The 22199-nt window shown below is 41.6% G+C and overlaps 1 protein-coding gene across 2 annotated transcripts in view; it reads right to left on the reverse strand.

Moving 5' to 3' along the window:
- Positions 1–934: 934 nt before the first annotated feature.
- Positions 935–22199, reverse strand: part of nedd4a (NEDD4 E3 ubiquitin protein ligase a) — a 62641-nt gene continuing 41376 nt past the window's right edge. For both annotated transcript variants that reach the window (XM_063188540.1, XM_063188539.1), the window contains 16 exons: positions 21763–22125; positions 20365–20442; positions 19771–19825; positions 17291–17349; positions 16413–16478; positions 15801–16030; positions 15137–15258; positions 14638–14708; positions 14242–14337; positions 9771–9844; positions 9501–9561; positions 9024–9083; positions 8726–8833; positions 7824–7920; positions 6466–6538; positions 935–4391 (listed from right to left, as the gene is read on the reverse strand). In XM_063188540.1, coding sequence (XP_063044610.1) covers positions 4289–4391; positions 6466–6538; positions 7824–7920; positions 8726–8833; positions 9024–9083; positions 9501–9561; positions 9771–9844; positions 14242–14337; positions 14638–14708; positions 15137–15258; positions 15801–16030; positions 16413–16478; positions 17291–17349; positions 19771–19825; positions 20365–20442; positions 21763–22125 — 1716 coding nt within the window. In that variant the 3' untranslated portion in view covers positions 935–4288. The remainder of the gene's footprint in view (positions 4392–6465; positions 6539–7823; positions 7921–8725; positions 8834–9023; positions 9084–9500; positions 9562–9770; positions 9845–14241; positions 14338–14637; positions 14709–15136; positions 15259–15800; positions 16031–16412; positions 16479–17290; positions 17350–19770; positions 19826–20364; positions 20443–21762; positions 22126–22199) is intronic.

The raw sequence follows: 22199 nt of genomic DNA on the forward strand, positions 1-22199 counted from the left end.
AGGCTGACTTTTGAAGTTAGCACTAATACAAGTTGGATGGTCCATTTTCACTGTAGCACAGGATGTGCAAGACTATTATTTTCAAAAAGAATTGACTTCTGCTGACTTCTGTAAGCAAAGGACAGTTTCCCATGTCTTCTGGGTCTAGTTCAAGTGAGCTCGGGTGCATAGGAGAATGTTAAACCCCTCTATCATTTGCACACATGAAGCATTCTTAATATGGTCAATTTTCATTAGCTGTAATTCTTGGAGTGCTAGAGTGAGACTACAGCGGATATATATTTCATGATGTCATGAACCTATACAATGATTTCAATGACAAAAATATGTCTTATATACACTCAATCATGGTCAATCAAAGGAAATTCAAAAATGTATGTAATAACTATGGTAATTATTCCCTCTGCATCTTTAATTCTGAGTGACTCAGCCTCTCTGTGATGGTCTTATACCTGGACACTCATATTGTCCATCAGTACAATTCATTTTGAAATGTTCTTCTTTGTTGTTTTATCTTATTTGGATGTTTATCACATCTCACTGATCCCCGTCCCAACTTATTTGAGACGTGTTGCAGTTATCAAATTAGAAATGAGTACATATGTCCCTCAAAACAATATATATTTTTTTGTTTTAACACTTGATATGTTGTCTTTTCACTATTCTCCATCTAATGAATGGTTTGAATGTTTTGAAAATGATAGCATTTTGATTTAATTCACGGTTTACCAAACTTCCAAACTTCACTATAGTTGGGGTTTGTATTTAGCACTACTGATGATGACATGATAAACTAAAAGGCTAAACTAAACATAGATAATATAATGTACATGCTGAGAGAGAAGTGTCTTCAGTTCTGAACAGGGGTGCATCGCAGATAACCTAGATTGAATAGCTGCTGTGAATCTTTGAATGCAATCATTGCCACATACTGTAAGATGAGAAATTTTCTTTTATTTATGTATTTATTTCAAAAATATGCCAATAATTTTTGACATGCTAGGGGAAAAAAGTTAACATTTCCTTCAACCTAAATAAGGTACTTCCTTCCGGTTTTCACACCAATACAAAACGCGCTCATCTCTGTCCAAATGACAGGCATGTATATAAATTATACAATCTAATCTCGACATAACCCTTAATTATACAATATTATAATGATATTTCACAATATTTCTTTCAAATGTTAACAATATACGTTATTACAATTCGACTTTGATAAAAGCTTATCTTACAATTTTTAAAGGCATTGTAATTTAACAGTCACGGTAAATTACAGGTGAGGAGAAAGAATGTGCTTAATATCAGCAATGTTTACATGTAAACATTAACTCAAGTCAAATGTACAGGTCAGGTCAAGCCAAGATACTTAACAGCGATTTGAAAAGAGCTGACTGGCAAAGATCAAGTAAGACTAACAAAGTTCTTTTTGTCCTTTTTTCTTGTTAAAAAAGTGCCTGAAATTCCAAAATGGCATAACAAAAACAAAATAGAACCCACAAAACAAAACAAGAGTATAAAAGTAGATTAAAAGAGAAGGTTTTTTTTGTCAAGCACATTTTCAGTCATCTGTAAACAGACAGCAGAGTGTAAACGAGTGAGTTTTTTTCCTACTCTTTTATCAGATCATACAAACCTATAGCTTGAAAGGGTTTGGCGTGGAGCTAGAAGCTGTGATGTCAAAGCCAATAATTCTTGGTAAAGCCCACAATACTTGGTAAAGACCACAACAGTGCTGTATTTAATTACTGCTATACTGTGGAGGTTAAAGACCACAATACTTGTTGTGCAGAGAATACAGCAAGGCGGCAGAGGGAAGAGAAGAGAAGAGAAGAGAAGAGAAGAGAAGAGAAGAGAAGAGAAGAGAAGAGAAGAGAAGAGAAGAGAAGAGAAGAGAAGAGAAGAGAAGAGAAGAGAAGAGAAGAGAGAAGAGAGGAGGCAACCCCTTAGCAGAGTTCATGATAACCAGTATGACTACAGGAGAACATCTGAACACTGCTTTCCAACAGACAGTAATGGTGTTCAGGTTCAAGTCTAGTCCCAGCATTGAAACTCACATACTGTTAAGTACTAATAATAACAAGAAGAAAAAAGAGGAAGCTTTTCTACTGTCATCAGATCTGTGGACATGGCCTATGATTGTACATTTGTTGACAATATGCCTTTATCGATCCTTATTTAAGGGATACTTGTAGTTTTACCATAAAACCTGGGGCCTCATTTATAAAAGACTGCCATATACGAAAAGAAAGTTATGTAAACGCTGGAAATTGGGGATGAAATGTGTTAATCTGTTCTCAGAAATTTCTACAAATTCTATGTATAAAAATGTGCATACTTCTACAAATCCTTTCACCCATGCATAAAGTGCCTGTCACAAAGACTTCAGCCACATGTAATGTTTGAGTCAACAACATCAAGCCCAGTTTAGCTTCTAACAGTATAGGATGCATTTCATAACGTCACCGACTTTGTCATTTCACAAGATAAAGGGTACTGTATGTAACACTACTGTGGCAACACTACACGGCATGCACAACCTCAGAAAACCATGTGAACCTCAGTAAAGATATTGCCACTGATGTACGTAGACCTACTTGCACTAACTGGCATGACAGAAATTCTATAAAGCCTGTGTTTACTTGAGGGAATGGGAATTATTAAGATACAGAAAGCTAAAAAGGTACAAACTTTCTTGACCTAGAAGTCTGTCATGGCTGTCAACTATGGCTATTAATGAAAATGAAAAATGATGAGAAATTACAATAGGATATGGAAACATGGTAAATGTGAATGTTACTCTAAATGTAGCCTTTTTTCTTTATTTCTTTCTTGCGTACTTTTGACTTGACACTAGGGCGATCTTCCAGAGGCAATCATAGCATACGGCGAATATCACATCATCAAATGCCCACACATTACCATTGGCATGGTTTTATTTCATCCAAGTACTGGTTTTGTGCCTTGTGCTGCCTGACCTATTATAGGTAAAGCTACATGGGCATTGGTTACTTAAACTTTTAAGAATTAATCAGCATGTAAAGAGATTGTTATTGCAGAACTACTCTGCAGTAATTTACGTGAACATAGAAACTAACAGAAATCCCTTTATATGTTTTGACACTGTCCTGTCACACATAATGCAGGCATAATAGTGGTCATGGTTTTGTATGTTCTTTTAAGATCAAGAAGCAAAAGTGGTGCAGTGTCGTCCTGCCTTTTGGCTCTGAAGGGCAGTATTTTTCACAGTAGCAGTAATAGTTCACATACAAAAGACGGCTCTCTCTCTCACCAAAACTTCAGCTTGCATTTCATATCCATCACCTCCTTTCATGACTAGTCAACTCATTGTGTCGTTTTCAAGTCCAAGAAAGGTAACAGAAAATGAAACGGCTTATACACTATTACTAGCAATCCTGATGAACCATTTTAGTCAGCGATTTAGTTCTAGTACTTCCTAGCATGCTCATGAGCCATTTTTGATGAGATTTTTTTCTTGGAATAGGGTGTGGGGCAACAGTCGGTTGGTTATCAGTCATGCAGCCACACACACACTACTCTCAAAACCACAACATTTTCAGCACACATTAGGAGCTTCTAAGAAGCAGCTTGTAGACAGTTGTGCTTCATAAGGGGTCTTGTACATAAGAATTCTTCTTTGTGAAGTTTGGGCACACTTGTAACATTTTACAAGTCATTTTATAAACGAGGCCCCTGATATTGTAAAAAAAGATTAAAAATTAGTACACCCACTAGTCTAGCCACGATACGTGTAGCTCTTCCCGAGATTATGTATTCGTAGATACACTGATATTGATCACTACGACTGCAGCGCCCCAAAGCACGGCGGAGCTCAAAAGCCTCCGACTGATGTTTCCAAGAAAAAGCATACACATGGTCTGTACAGTATATAATGGCATGATATTTTTGAAAATAAAAAAACACGATTGATGTAAACGTCTGTAATGAGTAGTGATATAGAGACTTAAGATAATGGTACACCTCCCTTCCCTCCCCTCAGGATGGCTGAACAGAAGGGCTAAGCAGGAGAGGAGAGTAGTGGAGAGGAGCAGAGGGCTCTGGGTGCACCAGGAGTGTCTTAGCGCTGGATATGTCCTCACAGCATCACCCCAAACATCTCACACGATTGTCTACCGAGTCCATGGAGAGGGTCTACTGTACGACGTCACCCCCCTCCCTTCTGAAGTTGCTTCACAAAACACCACGCGGACGGACGCTGGCAACGTTCCAGATAGAGCACAACGGCAGGGAAGCAGGGTAGCAAGTGTTAGTCCACCCCGTCGAAGCCCTGGGCATTCTCTATGGCGATGTGAAGCTTCTCTCGCAGTTCCTCAAAGGCCTCATAGGGAGGGAGGTCCAACCGGTTGAAGCTTTACAGAGACAGACAGACAGACAGACACAAAGACAGACAAACACACACACACACAAACACACACACACACACACACACACACACACACACACACACACACACACACACACACACACACACACACACACACACACACACACACACACACACACACACACAAGGGCGGAGAGGAGAGTTATTGAGAGGACAGGAAGATGAATACAAATATTACAATTTTAAGCATTAAAAGACATTCTTGACGCCCTGTATTAATATGACAGCAGATGAAACATTCTGGAAATTTAGCTACCATTTCTTGACCTTAGCCAACAGTTCTGGATCTAGACTAGGTTGTGACTATACACGTACTATAGAGCAGGGATTCTTAACCTTTTTGACATCGAGGCCCATTTTTTTCCAGTGCACAGTGACCCAGGGCCCATAGTAGGCCTACCCATGTATATATTATTATTATATTATATTATATTAGGCTATATATTATATTGCATTATATTATATTATATTATATTATATTATATTATATTATATTATATTATATTGCATTATATTACATATTACATTATATTACATCATAATACAATATAATGATAATATACAATAATATAATATAGGCTTTTTCCCACAATAGCCCTATATTAATTAATGTTAATGTTAATCTAATTTAATTTCACTCATCAAATCTACTCACAGTTTAGCAAGACAGTCATTCACATATTTGAATGCCTCTCTGACAACTCAAAGTTTGCGTGACAGCTCTTGACTTGCGCTTTGTAATGAATCTGCTGGTCATAAATTCAAGACGCTTTTCTATACAAGTGGAAACGCAACGCGGGAAGAAAATGTTCCACATCCCGACGGAAAACTGTCCAGTAGGCTATCAAGCAAAATTTGTGAAAGGACTGTCATGTTGGGGACACTTGGACAAGAATAAGGGATAAAGATTCAGTAACTAGAATTATTTTGAGCAGCCTGACCGTTGAACACTAACCGCTAAAACGTGAAGATCCCAAATCAGTTGGGAACCGGAACCGTTTGGTAATTTCTCTTTTTCCGAACACCAGTGATAACTAGCCACTGCAAAGTGTGCTACAATCACAGGCTGTGTTACTTCTTGTTCGTAATGAATCGCCCTCCAACAAACGACAACAAACAGCGGGGTGTGGTCATTGCGTTATGACAGTGTTGCGCACTAATAATAAGACGCACTAATTAATAACTAGCTGTCCCACGGCCCATCGCGGCCCACTGGTGCGAAATTGAAAGTTGTCTGCGGCCCAGGAAGTTGTGAGCACGGCCCAACTTTGGTCTGCGGCCCTATGGTTAAGAATCCCTGCTATAGAGTACTATAGCGTACTATAGAGTACTGTAGCAACATGGCATCAAGTTACTGCGTTTGGATAAGAAACCGGCTTGAACTGTCTATCGCGTTTGTGTATCACGTCTTTGCATGCTAACTCGTACAGCGGCAGAAATGTTGCTGTAGTGACAGGTTAGGGTTAGGAATGGTTTTGGGCAGGGCACAGCAGGGTATTTTCGCGTTTAGCAACAGAAATTTGCAGTGGGCAACATAAAAACTGCACAAACCTGGTCATGTGACAAAAGTCCTTTCTCGCGGCATTGTACAGCACGAATTAACATGCAAAGCCGTCGCACCTCAATGCGAAATGCACTTGCGTGAAATACTTTCGTCTTTACATGATGCCACACGGACTATAGAGATCTATAGAGATTGAGAGTAGGTACTAACAATAACTACTGTATAATCTGTCAGGTGTGTTTTGAAGTATATACGTCAATAATTTTGTATAAATTACATACGGGCCAAAATACATCAGTGCCCTCTGACTGAAGGTGAGAGCAGGGAAGTGTACTAAGAACAGAGTGATAAACCAGGCTTAGTTAACCTGCAGGAAGTGGTGAAGCTGTGAATAGATATATCTGCAGGCATTATTTAGTTACAAAAATGAGGGCTCTTCAATTAGATGATTTACCTCTACCATAAGGTTTACTTAACCTGGCTTACTACTGAACCAGCTTCTTAGTATACCCCCTGGCTGGTAGGTGATATTTACCATGTGTGGGCTCGGGGGAGTTTGTCGCGTGTGCCCCACTGTTCGATGGTGAACAACTGTGGACCGTTGGAGCCTGAGGAACAGAGCATTAAACACATGACTTGATATGGCAACTCAGCGAGCATTATGTTAACTTGTCAAGCAATATGAATGTATTGAAAGAACAACAACAACAACAACAACAACAACAACAACAACAACAACAACAACAACAACAACATTAATGTGTTACAGAGGCTGAACACGCCAGTTCTTGAAGTATAAGTTCCAAAAGCCCAGCCACATAATTCACTGAATCAGCTTATAGTCATTTAGGAGAATTTACTTTGAATTATGTCGATTAACTCCTTAGTCGGGTTAATGTCTAAACTAATGAAATCAATCATGTTAAGGGCTCAGACAGAAGCAATACTTGACAGGATTTTTTACTATCGGAAGCCATTTTTCCTGCCTACTGTATGTTTTTTTGTTTCACTGTATGTTTTCTATTCCAAATCTCTGCTAATCTCCTTTTGACTAATGCTAGTTAAAAAGGGACAAGTTTCTTATAGTTTCACAGCTTGAACTGCCATTGCCTAGATCAGGGGTGTCAATGACAAGGCCCAGGGGCCGGGTGCGGCCCGCCAGACGGTTCAATTTGGCCCTAGACTTGTAGAGGAAAAAAGACTAAGAATGTCAAAATAAGTAAATCTCTAGCCCATTACAAAATTGGCTGCAGTTGTCAAATATTTAAAATTCCTAATACTTGTGAACAAATGTCTTTCTGGTTGTCATTTACAGTCAATGCTCGTGATACACCCACATATATTCACCCTGAGATGAGTGACTGGCCATGTGATTCCAATATGAAGCAGATTCACAATATTTCGCAATAACGTGACTCATGTTGCCCATTTGAGAACCAGTATGTGACCCCTGAACTGAAATGCGTTCGATAGAATGAGAATCTTCACAGACAGATCTGAGAAATGCCAAAAAAGAGAGGAAAAAACAGAGGCAGTCTGAGATTTGAGGGAAAAATATCAAATGCCTTTAATATAACATGGCAATTCTGTTTAAAAAAATACATGGGCCTACGCGTTGCGGCTATATATTGGCCTTCATCAGGGCTACGCGTAGGCCGATGTGTTTTCAAAAAGAATTGCCATGTTACGTGTATATTAAAGGCATTTTATATTTTTTCCCAGGACTTTCACTTCACCCGGTATAGATGAGCACCTGAGTAATATTGTTTGCACAACCTCCTGAGCGCTCTAAGCCCTTTTGTGTCTTCTCAGATCTGAGAAATGCTTTGGCTGGCTCGCTTCAAACAGACGGGCTCTTATCGAACAGACAGAGGCTTGGACACCTAGACCCACCATAGAGTTCTGCAAAGCCATTCATGGGCACTCTGGACGTCCCCGTGACGAACTGCAGCAGGCGGATACGCTTCTCAGCATCCATCAGGAGCACCGTCTAACAGGGCACAACAGGCATTACATTAACACAATAAAAAATAAAAGTAGTATACATATAACAACACATTTTTTGTATTTATTACATTTTTCAATGTCAGAGGTTTGTCTGTTCAGCTGTTCAGTGTTGCTGTTCAGTGTTGGTGATGTCTCTCCTGTGTTGTACTCATTTATCAGGTTTGTGATTATGACCCGTTTGATAGTTTTTGAACTAAAGACCAATTAAGACTGTCTATCTATCTACTGTTGATCTAGCTACATACATAACATACATGTATTCAAGTGTTCATGCTACACAACCTCTTCTATGTTATAGGCTGATCAGCTCTACACACTGGCCTGTGCCATAATGTTGGACTTTACCTTCAATCCGTTAGAATTTTCGGATATTCAACTGTCTCAAGTCTCTTGCTGTACCTTCCAGAACCAGAGGATGAGGGGGTTCTACTCTATGTTCCATAACCAGAGGATGAGGGGGTTCTAATCTACCTTACAGAGAGGAGGAGGGGGTTCTACTCTACCTTCCAGAACCGGATGATTAACAGGGTTCTACTCTACCTTCCAGAACCAGAGGATGATTAACAGGGTTCTACTTTATCTTCCAGAACCAGAGGATGATGACTAACAGGGTTCTACTTTATCTTCCAGAACCAGAGGATGATGACTAACAGGGTTCTACTTTATCTTCCAGAACCAGAGGATGACGACTAACAGGGTTCTACTTTATCTTCCAGAACCAGAGGATGATGACTAACAGGGTTCTACTTTATCTTCCAGAACCAGAGATTAACAAGGTTCTACTCTACCTTCCAGAACCAGAGGATGACGGGGTGGTTGGAGCTGTAGCTGTTCTTGTATTTGGTGTTTTCTCTCCAGTCATTCACGTCCACATCTCCCAGACCACACATCAGCAGCTGGACAAGGAAGCGAGACATAACAGACAGTCATCAAAAATGGAGAAAGACAACTATGCATTAACCAGGTACAGTGTACTACCTCCAGATCTATTTAGTCATTGATTGATTTGTTAGTAGCACAAATATACATGGTCATGTGAAATTCCAAATATACTTAAGGCTTTGGGAAATTCCATTAGTGCTTTACCTCCAGCTCATTCTCATCGAAGATCTTGATGAGGTCCTGTGGTATGAGCTCATAAAAGCCCTGCAGACAGAGACACAAGGAAAATTTTAAACATGGATGTCGCCCTCGGACAGTGTCTCAAACGGTTAAGGCACCGTACTGTTACGCCGGGGACTTGGGTTCAATTCCGAGGTCATTTCCCGATCCTCCACCATCTCTCTTTCCCACTCATTTCCTGTCCCACTCGTCACTATATTATTCCAATAAAGGCGAAAAAATAAATAAAAATAAAAACACGAACGCCGAACACTCATGACACATTACTGTACATACACGCCTTCGCCTGGGATGATTTCGTATAAATTGCCTAGCAATGAATTGAATATGAATACTTTTCTGAATATTAATATTGAATATGAATACTTTTCTAAATATGAATATCAAAATGAATAGTAAAATATTAAAACAAGATAGTAAGTCAGTCCAGTAGTTCCTCACCTCTTTGAAGGCCGTCATCTGCTTCAGAATGCGGTTGACAAACCTCCACTGCATCACCAGACTGAAACGAAATAAATGAAATAAATCCAAAAATAAAAGAAACCAAAAGGAAGATAATTCTTTTGAGCACTCAATGTAAAAATAAAGCACATTTTAAACAAATACTCTCTGTAATAAAAAATAAAGTGTATGTCAAGCAATGGCACATTTCAGTGTTGAGTAAAATGTCTGTGTTATCTGTGTAAGCCAGCAGGGGGCAGCAGCACTCACTGGATGTACTCCTTCTTGTTCATGTCAGTGACAATGATGTCCGCCCCTCCTGGAGTGAGCTCATGCTGGTGAGTCTGAGGAGTAGAGAGGAGAGGAGTGGAGAGAGGAGAGGAGAGGAGAAGAGAAGAGAAGAGAGGAGAGGAGAGGAGAGGAGAGAGGAGAGGAGAGGAGAGGAGAGAGGAGAGGAGAGGAGAGGAGTGGAGAGAGGAGAGGAGAGGAGTGGAGAGAGGAGAGGAGAGAAGAGGAGAGGAGAGGAGAGAAGAGGAGAGGAGAGGAGAGGAGAGGAGAGGAGAGGAGGGGAGAGGAGAGGAGAGGAGAGGAGAGGAGAGGAGAGGAGAGGAGAGGACATGTCAGAGGGGAATGGGAAATATGAAACTAGATCCTATTATTGGCATACTGTCTCCACAAAAATATGAAAAGACCAACAGAAAAAAAAGGTCTGGGGTACATTAAAAGATTTCACAGTGAACAGCAGACTGGCGAGTCATCCATGAGCCTGGCAGGGAGGAATTATTGCGTCTAACCAGATGGTGTTCTGGTGTACCTCTTCCACCTATTTTCCTCCAGGACTGTCCTGGTGCCAGAGCTAAATTTGAGCTAGAAAATGGGCTTAGGGTGCTCAAGAGATTTAAGAGTTTTACAAAGGTGCTACAATGCAAAGGAGAAAAAAGAATTAGGTTCTTGCCACGTTGCTGTAAAGTTAAAGCTTCCTTACTTAATTACTAGTACTTACAGTGGTGCTCATATGTTTACATACCCCAGCAGAATATACGCTTTCTTGACGATTTCTCACAAAATATGAAGGATTACACAAAACCTTTTTTTTCACTCATTGCTAGTGACTGGGTTAAGATATTTATTAGCAATCTTCTGTGTTTACTCTTTCAAAAGAATGATCACAACCCAAACTATCCAAATGACCCTGTTCAAAAGTTTACATACCCTAGTTTCTAATGCTGAATATGGCCCTGTTTAACATCAGGGACCGCTCTAAATTGTTTGTGGTAGTTGTGGATAAGGCTCTTAAGGTTCTCAGATGACAAAACAGCACATTCTTCCTGGCAGAATGGTTGTTTCCTATAATATTTTTGGGTGTCTTGCTGGAACCTCACATTTGAGGTTTCCCCTGAATGGCTCAATGATGTTGAGATCAGGAGAGTGAGACGGTCGCTCAAAAGCTTCATTTTATTCTTTCTGAAGCTAATGACGGGTTGATTTGGCTTTCTGTGTTGAAATATTGTCATGTTGGCATGTCCAAACAATGGACCATGTGCAGTTTCAAGGCTGATGTGTGTCAAGTTTCCTCCAGTATTTTTCACAGGGCAATGTATTCATCATTCTGCGAGTATGGATCAAAAGTATAATGCATTTGTAACTCAAATGTCCCCATGAAATCAGTGGTCCATGACCATGTTTCACAGAAGGGTATGTTGTAACTTTCATCATAGGCTCCGTTGACTGTTCTCCAAATGATACTGTTAATAGTGGCTGAAAAAAGTTCCATATTGATCTCATTTTTCCAAATGACATTGTCACAGGCATTCTGATGCTTCTCACTATGCTATTTGGTGTATCATATGCAAAATAACATGTTTGCATTTTTGTAGTAATGGCTTTCTCCTGGCAACCCCCCAACAGCCCATCTTTCCTCAAGTGCCTCTTTGCTGTACAGTTCAAAACATTTTTTCATGTTGTCCTATATTTCACCTGAAGTTATTTTTTGGTTGTCCTATGCCTCCTGAACAATTTCCCTTGCAATGATCATTGCAATGCAATGATTCCCTTGCCCAATGGCTTGATTTCAACCAAACCCCCTCATATTGCATTTCTGAATTGAAATTCCAACAGTGCCAACATGACAATATTTCGACACAGAAAGCCAAATCAACCCGTCATTAGCTTCAGGAAGAATAAATTAAGTTTTTGAGCGACCATCTCACTCTCCTGATCTCAACATCATTGAGCCACTCAGGGGAAACCTCAAATGTGAGGTTCCAGCAAGACATCCAAAGATATTATAGGAAACAACCGTTCTGCCAGGAAGAATGTGCTGTTTTGTCATCTGAGAATATTAAGAGCCTTATCCACAACTACCACAAACAACTTAGAGCTGTCCTTGATGTTAAACAGGGACATATTCAGCATCAGAAACTAGGGTATGTAAACTTTTGAACAGGGTCATTTGGGTAGTTTGGGTTGTGATCATGCTTTTGAAAGAGTAAGCACAGAAGATTGCTAATAAATGTCTTAAGCCAGTCACTAGCAATGAGTGAAAAAAAAAAGGTTTTGTGTAATCCTTTATATTTTGTGAGAAATCACCAAGAAAGTGTATATTCTGCTGGGGTATGTAAACATATGAGCACCACTGTATATTGGTGCCCCTGTAAATTCCTCTCTCTTAATTTTGATGTACCACTCCTGCTCTGGTCCAAATCTCCACAGCCAGGTTTTTAGCACCAAGCCCTGTGATGTTGCGTTTCCAATTTTGGGACCAGCACATTCAGCCATGCCAGCTCTGTTGCCAGGTTTCAGGCAGAAGCACCTGTTCATTATTCTGCTGAAACAAGCAGACCCAGCTCCACATTGGGCAGAGGTACTGGCATACAGAACGGGGTTCAGGGGGGTGCACACGGCCCAGTTGCATTGCTACACATTTCTGTGTTGACTTCTGCTGTGGATATAATAAATCCAAAGGAGTTGATCGTCTATTTTCATCTTTGATGACGATGATGCTAAAATACAAGATAATACAGAATTTGGCAATTTCACATAGTGACTTTACACAAGTGCACGTACACCACCTGAAATCTTGTGAGGACATGGAAATATCTCAGAGAAGCTGGTAGAATACAAAGACTCATGCATCCCATTGCATATACACACTCACCTCATAGACAACAGAAAATATACAAACCCCAACTCCGATGAAGTTGGGACGTTTGGTAAACAGTGAATAAAATCAAAATGCTATCATTTTCAAAACATTCAATCTATTCATTAGATGGAGAATAGTGAAAAGACAACATATTAAGTCTTAAAACCGAGAAAAAATATTGTTTTGGGGGACATATGTACTCATTTCTAATTTGATAAATCCAACACGTCTCAAAAGAGTTGGGACGGGGATCAGTGAAATTTAGTAAACATCCAAATAAGATAAAACAACAAAGAAGAACATTTCAAAATGAATTGTACTGACGGACAATATAGGTGTCCAGGTATAAGATCATCACAGAGAGGCTGAGTCACTCAGAATTAAAGATGCAAAGGGAATAATTACCATAGTTATTACATACATTTTTGAATTCCCTTTGATTTACCACGATTGAGTGTATATAAGACATATTTGTGTTAATAAAATCATTGTATACGTTCATGACATCATGAAATATATATTGGCTGTAGTCTCACTCTAATTCCTGGAGTGCTAGAGCTATTGAAAATTGACCATATTAAGAATGCTTAATGCATGAAAATGACACAGGGGTTTAACATTCTCCTAAGCACCTGAGCTCACTTGAAATAGACCCAGAAGACATGGGAAACTGTCCTTTGCTTACAGAAGTCAGCAGAAGTTGTAGAAGTCCATTCTTTTTGACAATAATAGAGCATTGCATATCCTGTGCTACAGTGAAAATGGACCATCCAACTTGTGTTAGTGCTAGCTTCAAAAGTCAGCCTCCATGATGGCATGCGGATGCAGTAGTGCATTGGTTAAGATGTTCTTACTCATCTGTAGAGTTAAATACAGTGCTGAATGGTATAAATGGGTTTTAAACAGCATGAAAAGCCACTCATGCATTATATTTTGAAGGGAGATCTTCGATTACTGCCACATAGTAAGGTCAAATTGCATTCTCTACTATGTTTTAACAGTTTGGCTCCATCATAAGGACCAGCATGTGATAAAATGGTGGGTTTTTGGTCAAGACCTGTCACACTGTAAGCACTACAGAAAGGAAAACATTGCAAAACATGACAAGGAATACACCCACCATTTAAGCTGGTGAAATCATGTCCAAGATAGGAATTAACACTGTTTTTTATATAAAATCATCTCATCGGTTAATGTATTTAACTGTTAAGTGTTGTCCTTTGTTTTGTTTTTAGTCTTCCTCGACATTTGCTGCCATTTATTGTCCCCGTCCCAACTCTTTTGAGACGTGTTGGATTTCTCAAATTAGAAATGAGTACATATGTCCCCCAAAACAATATTTTTTCTCGGTTTTAACACTTAATATGTTGTCTTTTCCCTATTCTCCATCTATTGAATAGATTGAGTGTTTTGAAAATGATAGCATTTTGATTTTATTCACTCTTGACCAAACCTCCCAACTTCATCGGAGTTGGGGTTAGTAGGAACGCACATCTCAGACACTAGGAACATAGAAACACATGGATCTCATAGACGCTAAGAATATAGAAACAGATGCATGCCATAGAACCTTAGAGCATATAAACACGCCCCCACCTGCCCAAACAGGTCCTCATCAATGGTGAACCTGAGGTCCAGATCCGTAGGGTCGTTCTCCAGGATCCACTTCAGGGAGTTGAAGTACTCACTGTCCTGTGGGTTTACAGACAGACACACATTTAAGTCATCACCTTTACACAAACACATAGACACACACACAGAGACACACACCTACAGTGTCCTAACTCACCACAGATCATGTTCTGCAGTGCTACTTGCTACACAGAGGCACACACAGACAGACAGACAGACAGACAGACAGACAGACAGACAGACAGACAGACAGACAGACAGACACAGACAGACACAGACACACACAGACACACACACACACACACACACACACACACAAAGACACAAACACACACACTCCACTACAGTGTTGCAACTCACCACAGACTCCATGTCCTGCAGTACTATCTGCTTCTGAAGCATCATCTTGTAGAAGGGACGGATGAAGAAGGCTGGATGAGATGAGAGGAGAGGAGGGGAGAGTACAGAGAGGGCAAGAGAGGAGAGGAGAAGAGAGAGCAGAGAAGAGAGAACAGAGGAGAGGAGAGGAGAGGAGAGGAGAGGAGAGGAAAGGAAAGCAGAGGAGAGGAGAAGAGTAGAGGAGTAGAGAGGAGAGGGAGAAGTGGAAAAGATGATGAGAGGATGTGAGATGTGAGATGTTGTGGGCTGTGTGCCAATTGGAAAGGGTTAACCAAGGACACACACAAAATTAAGCATTTGAAATGTCCCGGCATCCATACAATTTAAATATTTAAAAACAAACAATTACAGCCAAGAGAAGATTTCTCTCCATTCCAGAAGAAACAAAATGCAACCACAACCATCATGACGGGGAACAAAGCCCCCCAAAACACTTTGAAGGTAGCAGAGTCACACTTACCATCCAGCAGTTTGCCGTGGTAGACAGCCATGCCCGCCACACGGCCGATAAACTTGAAATAGGACAGGTGATCCTCGTTACACAGGCCTGAGTTGGGGTTTATCTGCAGAGTGTAGTTGTCCCTACGGAGGTAAAGCAAGTAGGCTTGTTATTCCCAACAACACTCTTCGATTTCATGATGACCGTGGAGGAGTAATCAGAATCTAGGCTTTTGGAATCGAGTTCCATGCGTCATCATTGTCAATTTATCCCCTGTGCTTTGGCTGGAACTATTAGCTAGGCTTGACTTGCAAGTGTTTCTGATTTTCAAAAGCCAAATTTGAAATTAGAGCAGTTCATTTACCCTCTATCTGTACAGTATTTGCAGATCTAACAGCAACCAAAAGCTTTTTTGGTCTCCCTTTCAGTAGTTTTTTTATGCTGCTGCATACATGCGTACGTAAGACAAAAAGATGCACATGCCTTCCATAGATGAAAAAGCATTCAGAGATCATCCAGTGATGAGATTCATTCTAGCTCCTAATTGGATGATACGAGGCAAACCTCGTCTGAAAGATCTGCCTCCATACAGCTCCATTAGCATGGGAGGGCACACTGGGGAAAACAGCATCAAAGGAGCACTTTGTCTACCACAGGTTGAGATTACTGGAGCAATCAGACTCACGTTGCAGAGTACTCAAACAGCCCATAATAAGGGTTGAACATCTCCTTGGAGATGAGGAAGAACCACTCCCTGGCCACGCCCCCATAGTCCAGCCCCTTCTCGCCCTCAAACTCCACCCAGAGGCGGGCCTTCAGGACGTCGGGCCGTTTGACGGACAGGATGCGTCTGTAGGAGTCTTCCAGCACCGCGTTCCTGTGGAGCTTCATCTCAAACCGGTTAGGGATGTCCGCCTGAGGAAGAGGAGGAGGAGGAGGAGGAGGAGGAAGATGAAGAGGAGGAGAGGAGGAGGAAATGGAGAAGTGGAGGAGGATACAGAGGAGGAAGAGGAGGAAGAGGAAGCCACATGGTCATAATGATACTGCACCACATCTGCGTTGCACTATTTTACATAATTTAATTTGAATTGAACTGCAAAGGTACTGCAGATTACATGAGACGTACACATCATTTACAGGCAAATTCAGACACAATTGCACTCATAACATGTCAATTTTCAAACAGAGAGGACCTATTTCTTACGACTGATGGTTTAGACTTGAACAGTGACAGAGTAAAAATGAATGTTGCCAATGATTGGCAACCCTGTGCACAGGCAAAAAGCACAGGACTTACCGGTTTCTTCAACTTCTTTCGGAAATATTCATACTTCTGTTTGTAATCTCTGGAGTAAGGCACTGCCTGCAAAAGGCAAATAATATCAGTAAAAATCAAACAAAATGAACATATTTCGAGGCAAATATCAATATCACTAATGTCTAATGTCAACTCAGAGGGGGAGGCAATCTCTAGCCTCCTCCGACTGACACATTGGGCTCTGCCTGCTGCTTTTTAATGAACGTAAAGTCATTATTTTTTTCTTCATACAAGACAGGCTTAAATCATAGAGGACAAAGTAGAGGCAAAGTGTCTGGATTGAAATCATGGATAAGGCATATATTATTCCTCTGCCATCTCACAGCTTCACAGACCCAACAAGCGCCCATTTTACTGGAAATTATTTTAGATCCACATACGTGCGTATGCTCTACTTGTGCAGTATATGCATATCTCTTGGGATAACTTTACATGTTGCTGGATATAACCCAATCTAGCATGCATCCTGTATACTATAGCATTCAGGTTATGGTGTCAGATCAGGCCCAGTACAGTACATGACATCATGGCTGGGCCTTAGCCAGGGAAAACCCTGGAATGAATGAGTAAATAAACATTGCTGTGTGTGTGTGTGTGTGTGTGTGTGTGTGTGTGTGTGTGTGTGTATGTGTGTGTGTGTGTGTGTGTGTGTGTGTGTGTGTGTGAGAGTGTGTGTGAGAAAGTACATGTGTGTGAGTGAGAATGTGTGTGTGTGTGAGAGAGAGAGAGAGAGAGAGAGAGAGAGAGAGATTGTATGTGTGTGTGTGTGTGTGTGTGTGTGTGTGTGTGTGTGTGTGTGTGTGTGTGTGTGTGTGTGTGTGTGTGTGTGTGTGTGTGTGTGTGTTCGAGAGACTTACTGGTCCAGTAATGGCAGAATTCTGCAATCTGGGATCATCCCACTGGGTGGTCTTGGTGTCTGTGGGAACGAAAGATCAAAAGGTTTAATTGGTCCACATGGTGGCTCCACCCTACTCCACAGACCGGCTCCTTCCCGAGCCACTATACCGTATGTGGGGACGTGTCCTCTATTTCAAAGCACTTTCAATAAAAGTGTCTGCGGACCGTAGTGCCATGTAATGCAGGGATTAAAGCAAAAAAAAGTAATCTGACTGAACTTTTTTACCGGTTAGGCACCCGATCGAGTATCACTCCGTAACCCTACGAAAACCAATGTAGCCAGGCTCTGCCCTCATGACGAAACATACATGCAAGGAATGGTGCCAGAGCCAGCGGCATAGGCAGACGGGCAGTCACCTAGAGCAGAATAGGCCTATGTCTTGAGGGCGCCAGTAATACCAAAAAGTGCCACAAAATCAGAACTTCAACCAACATAAATCTTTACACTTCACATGAACAATGAATATTCATTATACACTCAGTAGACCTATATAGACTCAGTAATGTGTACCTGTAGGTACTAGATCAGATGTGCTCAATCAGATGTAGGCCTACAATGCTATGTTTACAGATGCCAATTTCTAAATACAAAAAAAGGAAAGAGGGCGGGCAGGCCTAGGCCGCTCGCTCACCAGATTGACTAGAACTGGCCGAGAATGGAGGCATGGATACTATATCAGACTGCAAAGATTGAACTGAAATTTGGGGCATGTTTTGGTTATTTCTACCCATTGTTTATGAATTGTTCACAACATCATGCAGAATGGATTCACAATGAATGCTGCTTCAAAATGGTAGCTGATCTCACAGAATTATTGACTTGGAATTGCAATGTGTTGATACAGTGAGTGATCCCATTATGGGTTTTTTTTTTTGTAGTAGTAGGCTATATTTTGTCTTTCACATTAGAATGGGCAAACACTGTTCTGGTGAAAGCACTGGTGCCCATTGCTTGCAGTTGTATTTCTGACATTTAAAAAGCCCTGATCATAGCAATCAGAGGGAGAAAACTAGCTTTAATTATTTGTATGTTTTTTCACCCTTCGGCCTTTTTCAGTATTCATCCTGTTACAGATAACTTCTTGACGTTTAAAACAGGGTGCGGTATGTCTACCTCTGTGTTCTACCGTTTTGAAAACTACTGGCTACTCTTTTGCTTCTTGATGTGCGGTGCCAAGCACACGCTTACCATTGATTTAAAAAACGTCCCCGATTCTTCCTATGCGCACGTGTTCTACAAGCTGACAGGACGCAGCAGACACGACAGTCACAGACATACGCCTACAAAAGTAACACACTTTCCCAAGCTTGTCGCGCAGCTTTCCACTCGAATCAAGGCAAATCACCCACCCATCAGTCCTGAGTGCACAGTGCGCAAATAGGCTAACTGAACTCAAACGAAACGCATAGTCCGAGAAGATGGGCACAGACGTTGAGCCACTCAAAAACAAGCGCACACACAACTGTTGCTGCTGCACACTATTCCAGTTAGCAGAAATAGCGTCACAAAGTAACCAGCCTTGAAAATGAAACAAACGTCGAAACGGCATTTATCGACCATGAGTCCACCCATCAGAACACTGCTTCCCAGAACAGACGTGGCATAAATTGGCTCTGCCAGGGATAGCCTATCCGTGACCCAAATGCAACCCATTTTTAACTTATTTCTTGAATATATATATCGGCAACAACAATTGTTAATCTGCTATGAGTACAGATGAGACTGTGAATTATCCGTTGTCAAAAAGACAACTAGCTCTACACGCAGCCAGTCAAACGCGCTAAACTTTGAGGATGAAACGCATGGTAGGCTATCCTAGTTAGTCGTCCCATTGGGGCTATGAATAATGCTAGTAAGAGTAATGCTTAAAAGGCAAACCCTTCATGAAAAGGACATCATACGCAGTCGAAGTAAACTATTCATTTTTTTTTCTAAATATCTGCCACGGCAGGTGCAATGATATGGAAACGTCACTGCACTTTACATTGTATTACAATTATTTTCTTTTCTGCCATCAGCAACAATTTTGGCTATTTATTTTTTTAATCTCTCGCGTTGCGCTGCCACAGAATTGTTGACCGCTCGTGTACTTTTTTTTTGGAACACGGAAGAACAGGGGATGACCCAAAACTAGGCTAATGCTACTGATGAGTGAATGTTGTATCACACCGCCAATGGTGGAGTGTATAAGCCTAACTACATCCGGAGGCCTACACCAAACACACCTCTCGTCCCCTTCTCATGACCAGGAGTGCTCTCGATTTGAGTTCAGTTGGAAAGTAAAAATTGTAAATTAATTGACATAAATTATACGGACGGAAATCCGTCCAAACGAAAATCCAGTTGACGGAATTCCGTCGTAGCGACGGAAAACTTTAATCCCTGTGTAATGTAATGTAATATGGTAGAATGTAGGACTTAGACTTGAGTGCCACTTACTGTGATCAATGTAGAATATCCGTCCGTCGCTGTGAACTCGCTCCTCCCATCCAGGCTGGAGAACAGACACAATGCACAGATGTTTAGCCAAGTGGCTTTGTTTATTTATAAATGTGCTGTTTCCCCCCCGCTGTACATTGCTTTGTATGGGACAGTTTCAGCCAATGCGCAGTAAACATACTAAGCATTTTCTTGCGTAGTCCACACCAGAAGGTTCATCTATGTCTACGCTCTTTAAAATGCTTGATGACAATTGCCATGAGGTATACATGCATATTCTGTTCTTTTTCTTACAGTGGACTGCCATTTATTGAAGGATTTATGGAAGGATAATTATTTATGCATCCAAAATGAAGTCAAGTCACACACATGCTAATTTTAACCCTTCTTAAAAAGAAAAGAAAAACATATATTCCTCTAATCACCAAGGGAAATTGGGCGAGATAATGCACCGTCGTGTTTCGACCTAGTCAAATAAGCGTCCGTTGTCAACACCACTTGTGCTTTGTCCAGTTATTTTCATTTGCACACCCACAGACAGACACAGACTGAAGGGGTGGGTGAGAGAGAGTGTCTACTTGCTACATGACTTACTGGTAGAGGCCCCAGGTCTCCGGGGTCGAGCGATGGCTGTTTCCGCATGTGCACTGGGATTTTCAGCCGAGGGTCTTCCTGCATGGACCACGTAAACAGGAAGTGGGTGAGACAAACAGGAAACGGGGGTGAATGCCATGAAAGCGCAACATTATACTGGCATGACAATAAGCTCATGACTCATAACAACACACACACACACACACACACATACACTCACTCTCTCTCTCACACACACACACACACTTGACACACCCCTTATGCCATGGGGCATGCAGAGGCAGAGAAAGAGCCCAGCTCAGCACCAACACAAAGGACATTCCAGCAGTTAAGAGAGCAGGCCCCAAGTTAAACATTCAGAAAGCCAACATGAAGCCCAAAGGGAATTTCTCACATTGTGTATCTTTACGGCCTCACTGAAAAACGGTGAAACAAAAGACATGTAGTCCAACTATTCTGTTCCTGACCGAATGTAATCTTCAGACTGCAGTAACCTGATTTCCAGTCCTGATTACAGGCTTACCTAGACATAATGTTTTCAACAGGATTAAACTGGCATCATCAGTTGCCAAGCATCAGTAAATTATTTTATTCCAGCCATCATGTTTGCAGGGCAGAGAGCAGGAAATACTTGTGTGTCTGAAATAATCCAAATATTTCAGAGCCTATTTGATCTCTTTTAGCCACGCTGAATCTTTATTTGGGCGCGGACAACTGAGACACGCCATGCCATCGACACAGTACAGAAGCTCCCCTCAGACACACAGTTTAGATCTGGACTTGAAACTGGCACCACGTCCTATCAGTTTTCCCATCAGCGGATAATGATGATGAATTGATATAATTGTTTCCTAAAGCGAGCGTCTAAACAAACGCCCCACCCATGTGGTGGTTGGCATGACTGCGATTGTTCAGACTGTTTAGATGCCCTGATGTAGGAAACAACAATTGCAGACACCTCCTCATTGCATGTGGGGGTCTTCATGTTTCCCCTCTTGGTGATTGTGATGAAAAGCAATTGCTCAGGACAAAGGAGTAATTCCATGTGCTTGTGTTCTCATTTGGTGGGACAACAGGAGATGGACAAAAATTCTTAAATTGTAGAGAAAAAGCCAGAGCAGCACAGATCCAGTTTGTTTTTTTCTTTAATCAGGTGCACAATATACCGCTGATTAACATTTTGGGTCTGTGCTGCTCTGGCTTTAATGATACACTCAACTCATGAATCGGTTCGTGTCGCGCTTTCGACCAATTGCTCGTATTTAAATGTAAGAATATTCTAAAGAAAAAACAAAACTCTGGCAAGCAAAAAGACTAAATGGCTGGAAAACCACCAGCCACAGTAGCTGGTCAGCAAAGAAGTTAACGCCAAGCCCTGCTAAGCACGTGTCTCCTTACCCATGTGGTGGTCTTGGTGTTGTGGTCGATGAAGAAGGGTCGTCCGTTGGGGGCACTACGCACCTCCCACCCCGCGGGCAGGAAGCCGCACTCCCCCCCTGGGCCGTACGGGTGCTCCCTGTGGCCCGGGGAGTGCAGCGGGGACGACTCAGGGGACAGCATGGAGATGGACGGAGGGAAGCCCCCCGGGGACAGAGGAGGGAAGCCCCCCGGGGACTGGGACATGGCGGCAGGGGACATGGCTGGAGGGGACTGCGGGGTGGTGGGTGCAGAGACGGAGGCTGAGGCACCACCACTCGCACCTCCAGCCTGGGGGACGCAGGACGCTTGAGACAGAGCTGCCTGGGCTGCTTCTGGAGTCGTCTGGTTGTGTTGGAGACAGAGGAAGAGAGAAACACAGAGAGAGAAAGAGAGAGAGAGAGAGAGAGAGAGAGAGA

This window comes from Engraulis encrasicolus, chromosome 22, assembly GCF_034702125.1.
Source record: "Engraulis encrasicolus isolate BLACKSEA-1 chromosome 22, IST_EnEncr_1.0, whole genome shotgun sequence".
NCBI lineage: Eukaryota > Metazoa > Chordata > Actinopteri > Clupeiformes > Engraulidae > Engraulis > Engraulis encrasicolus.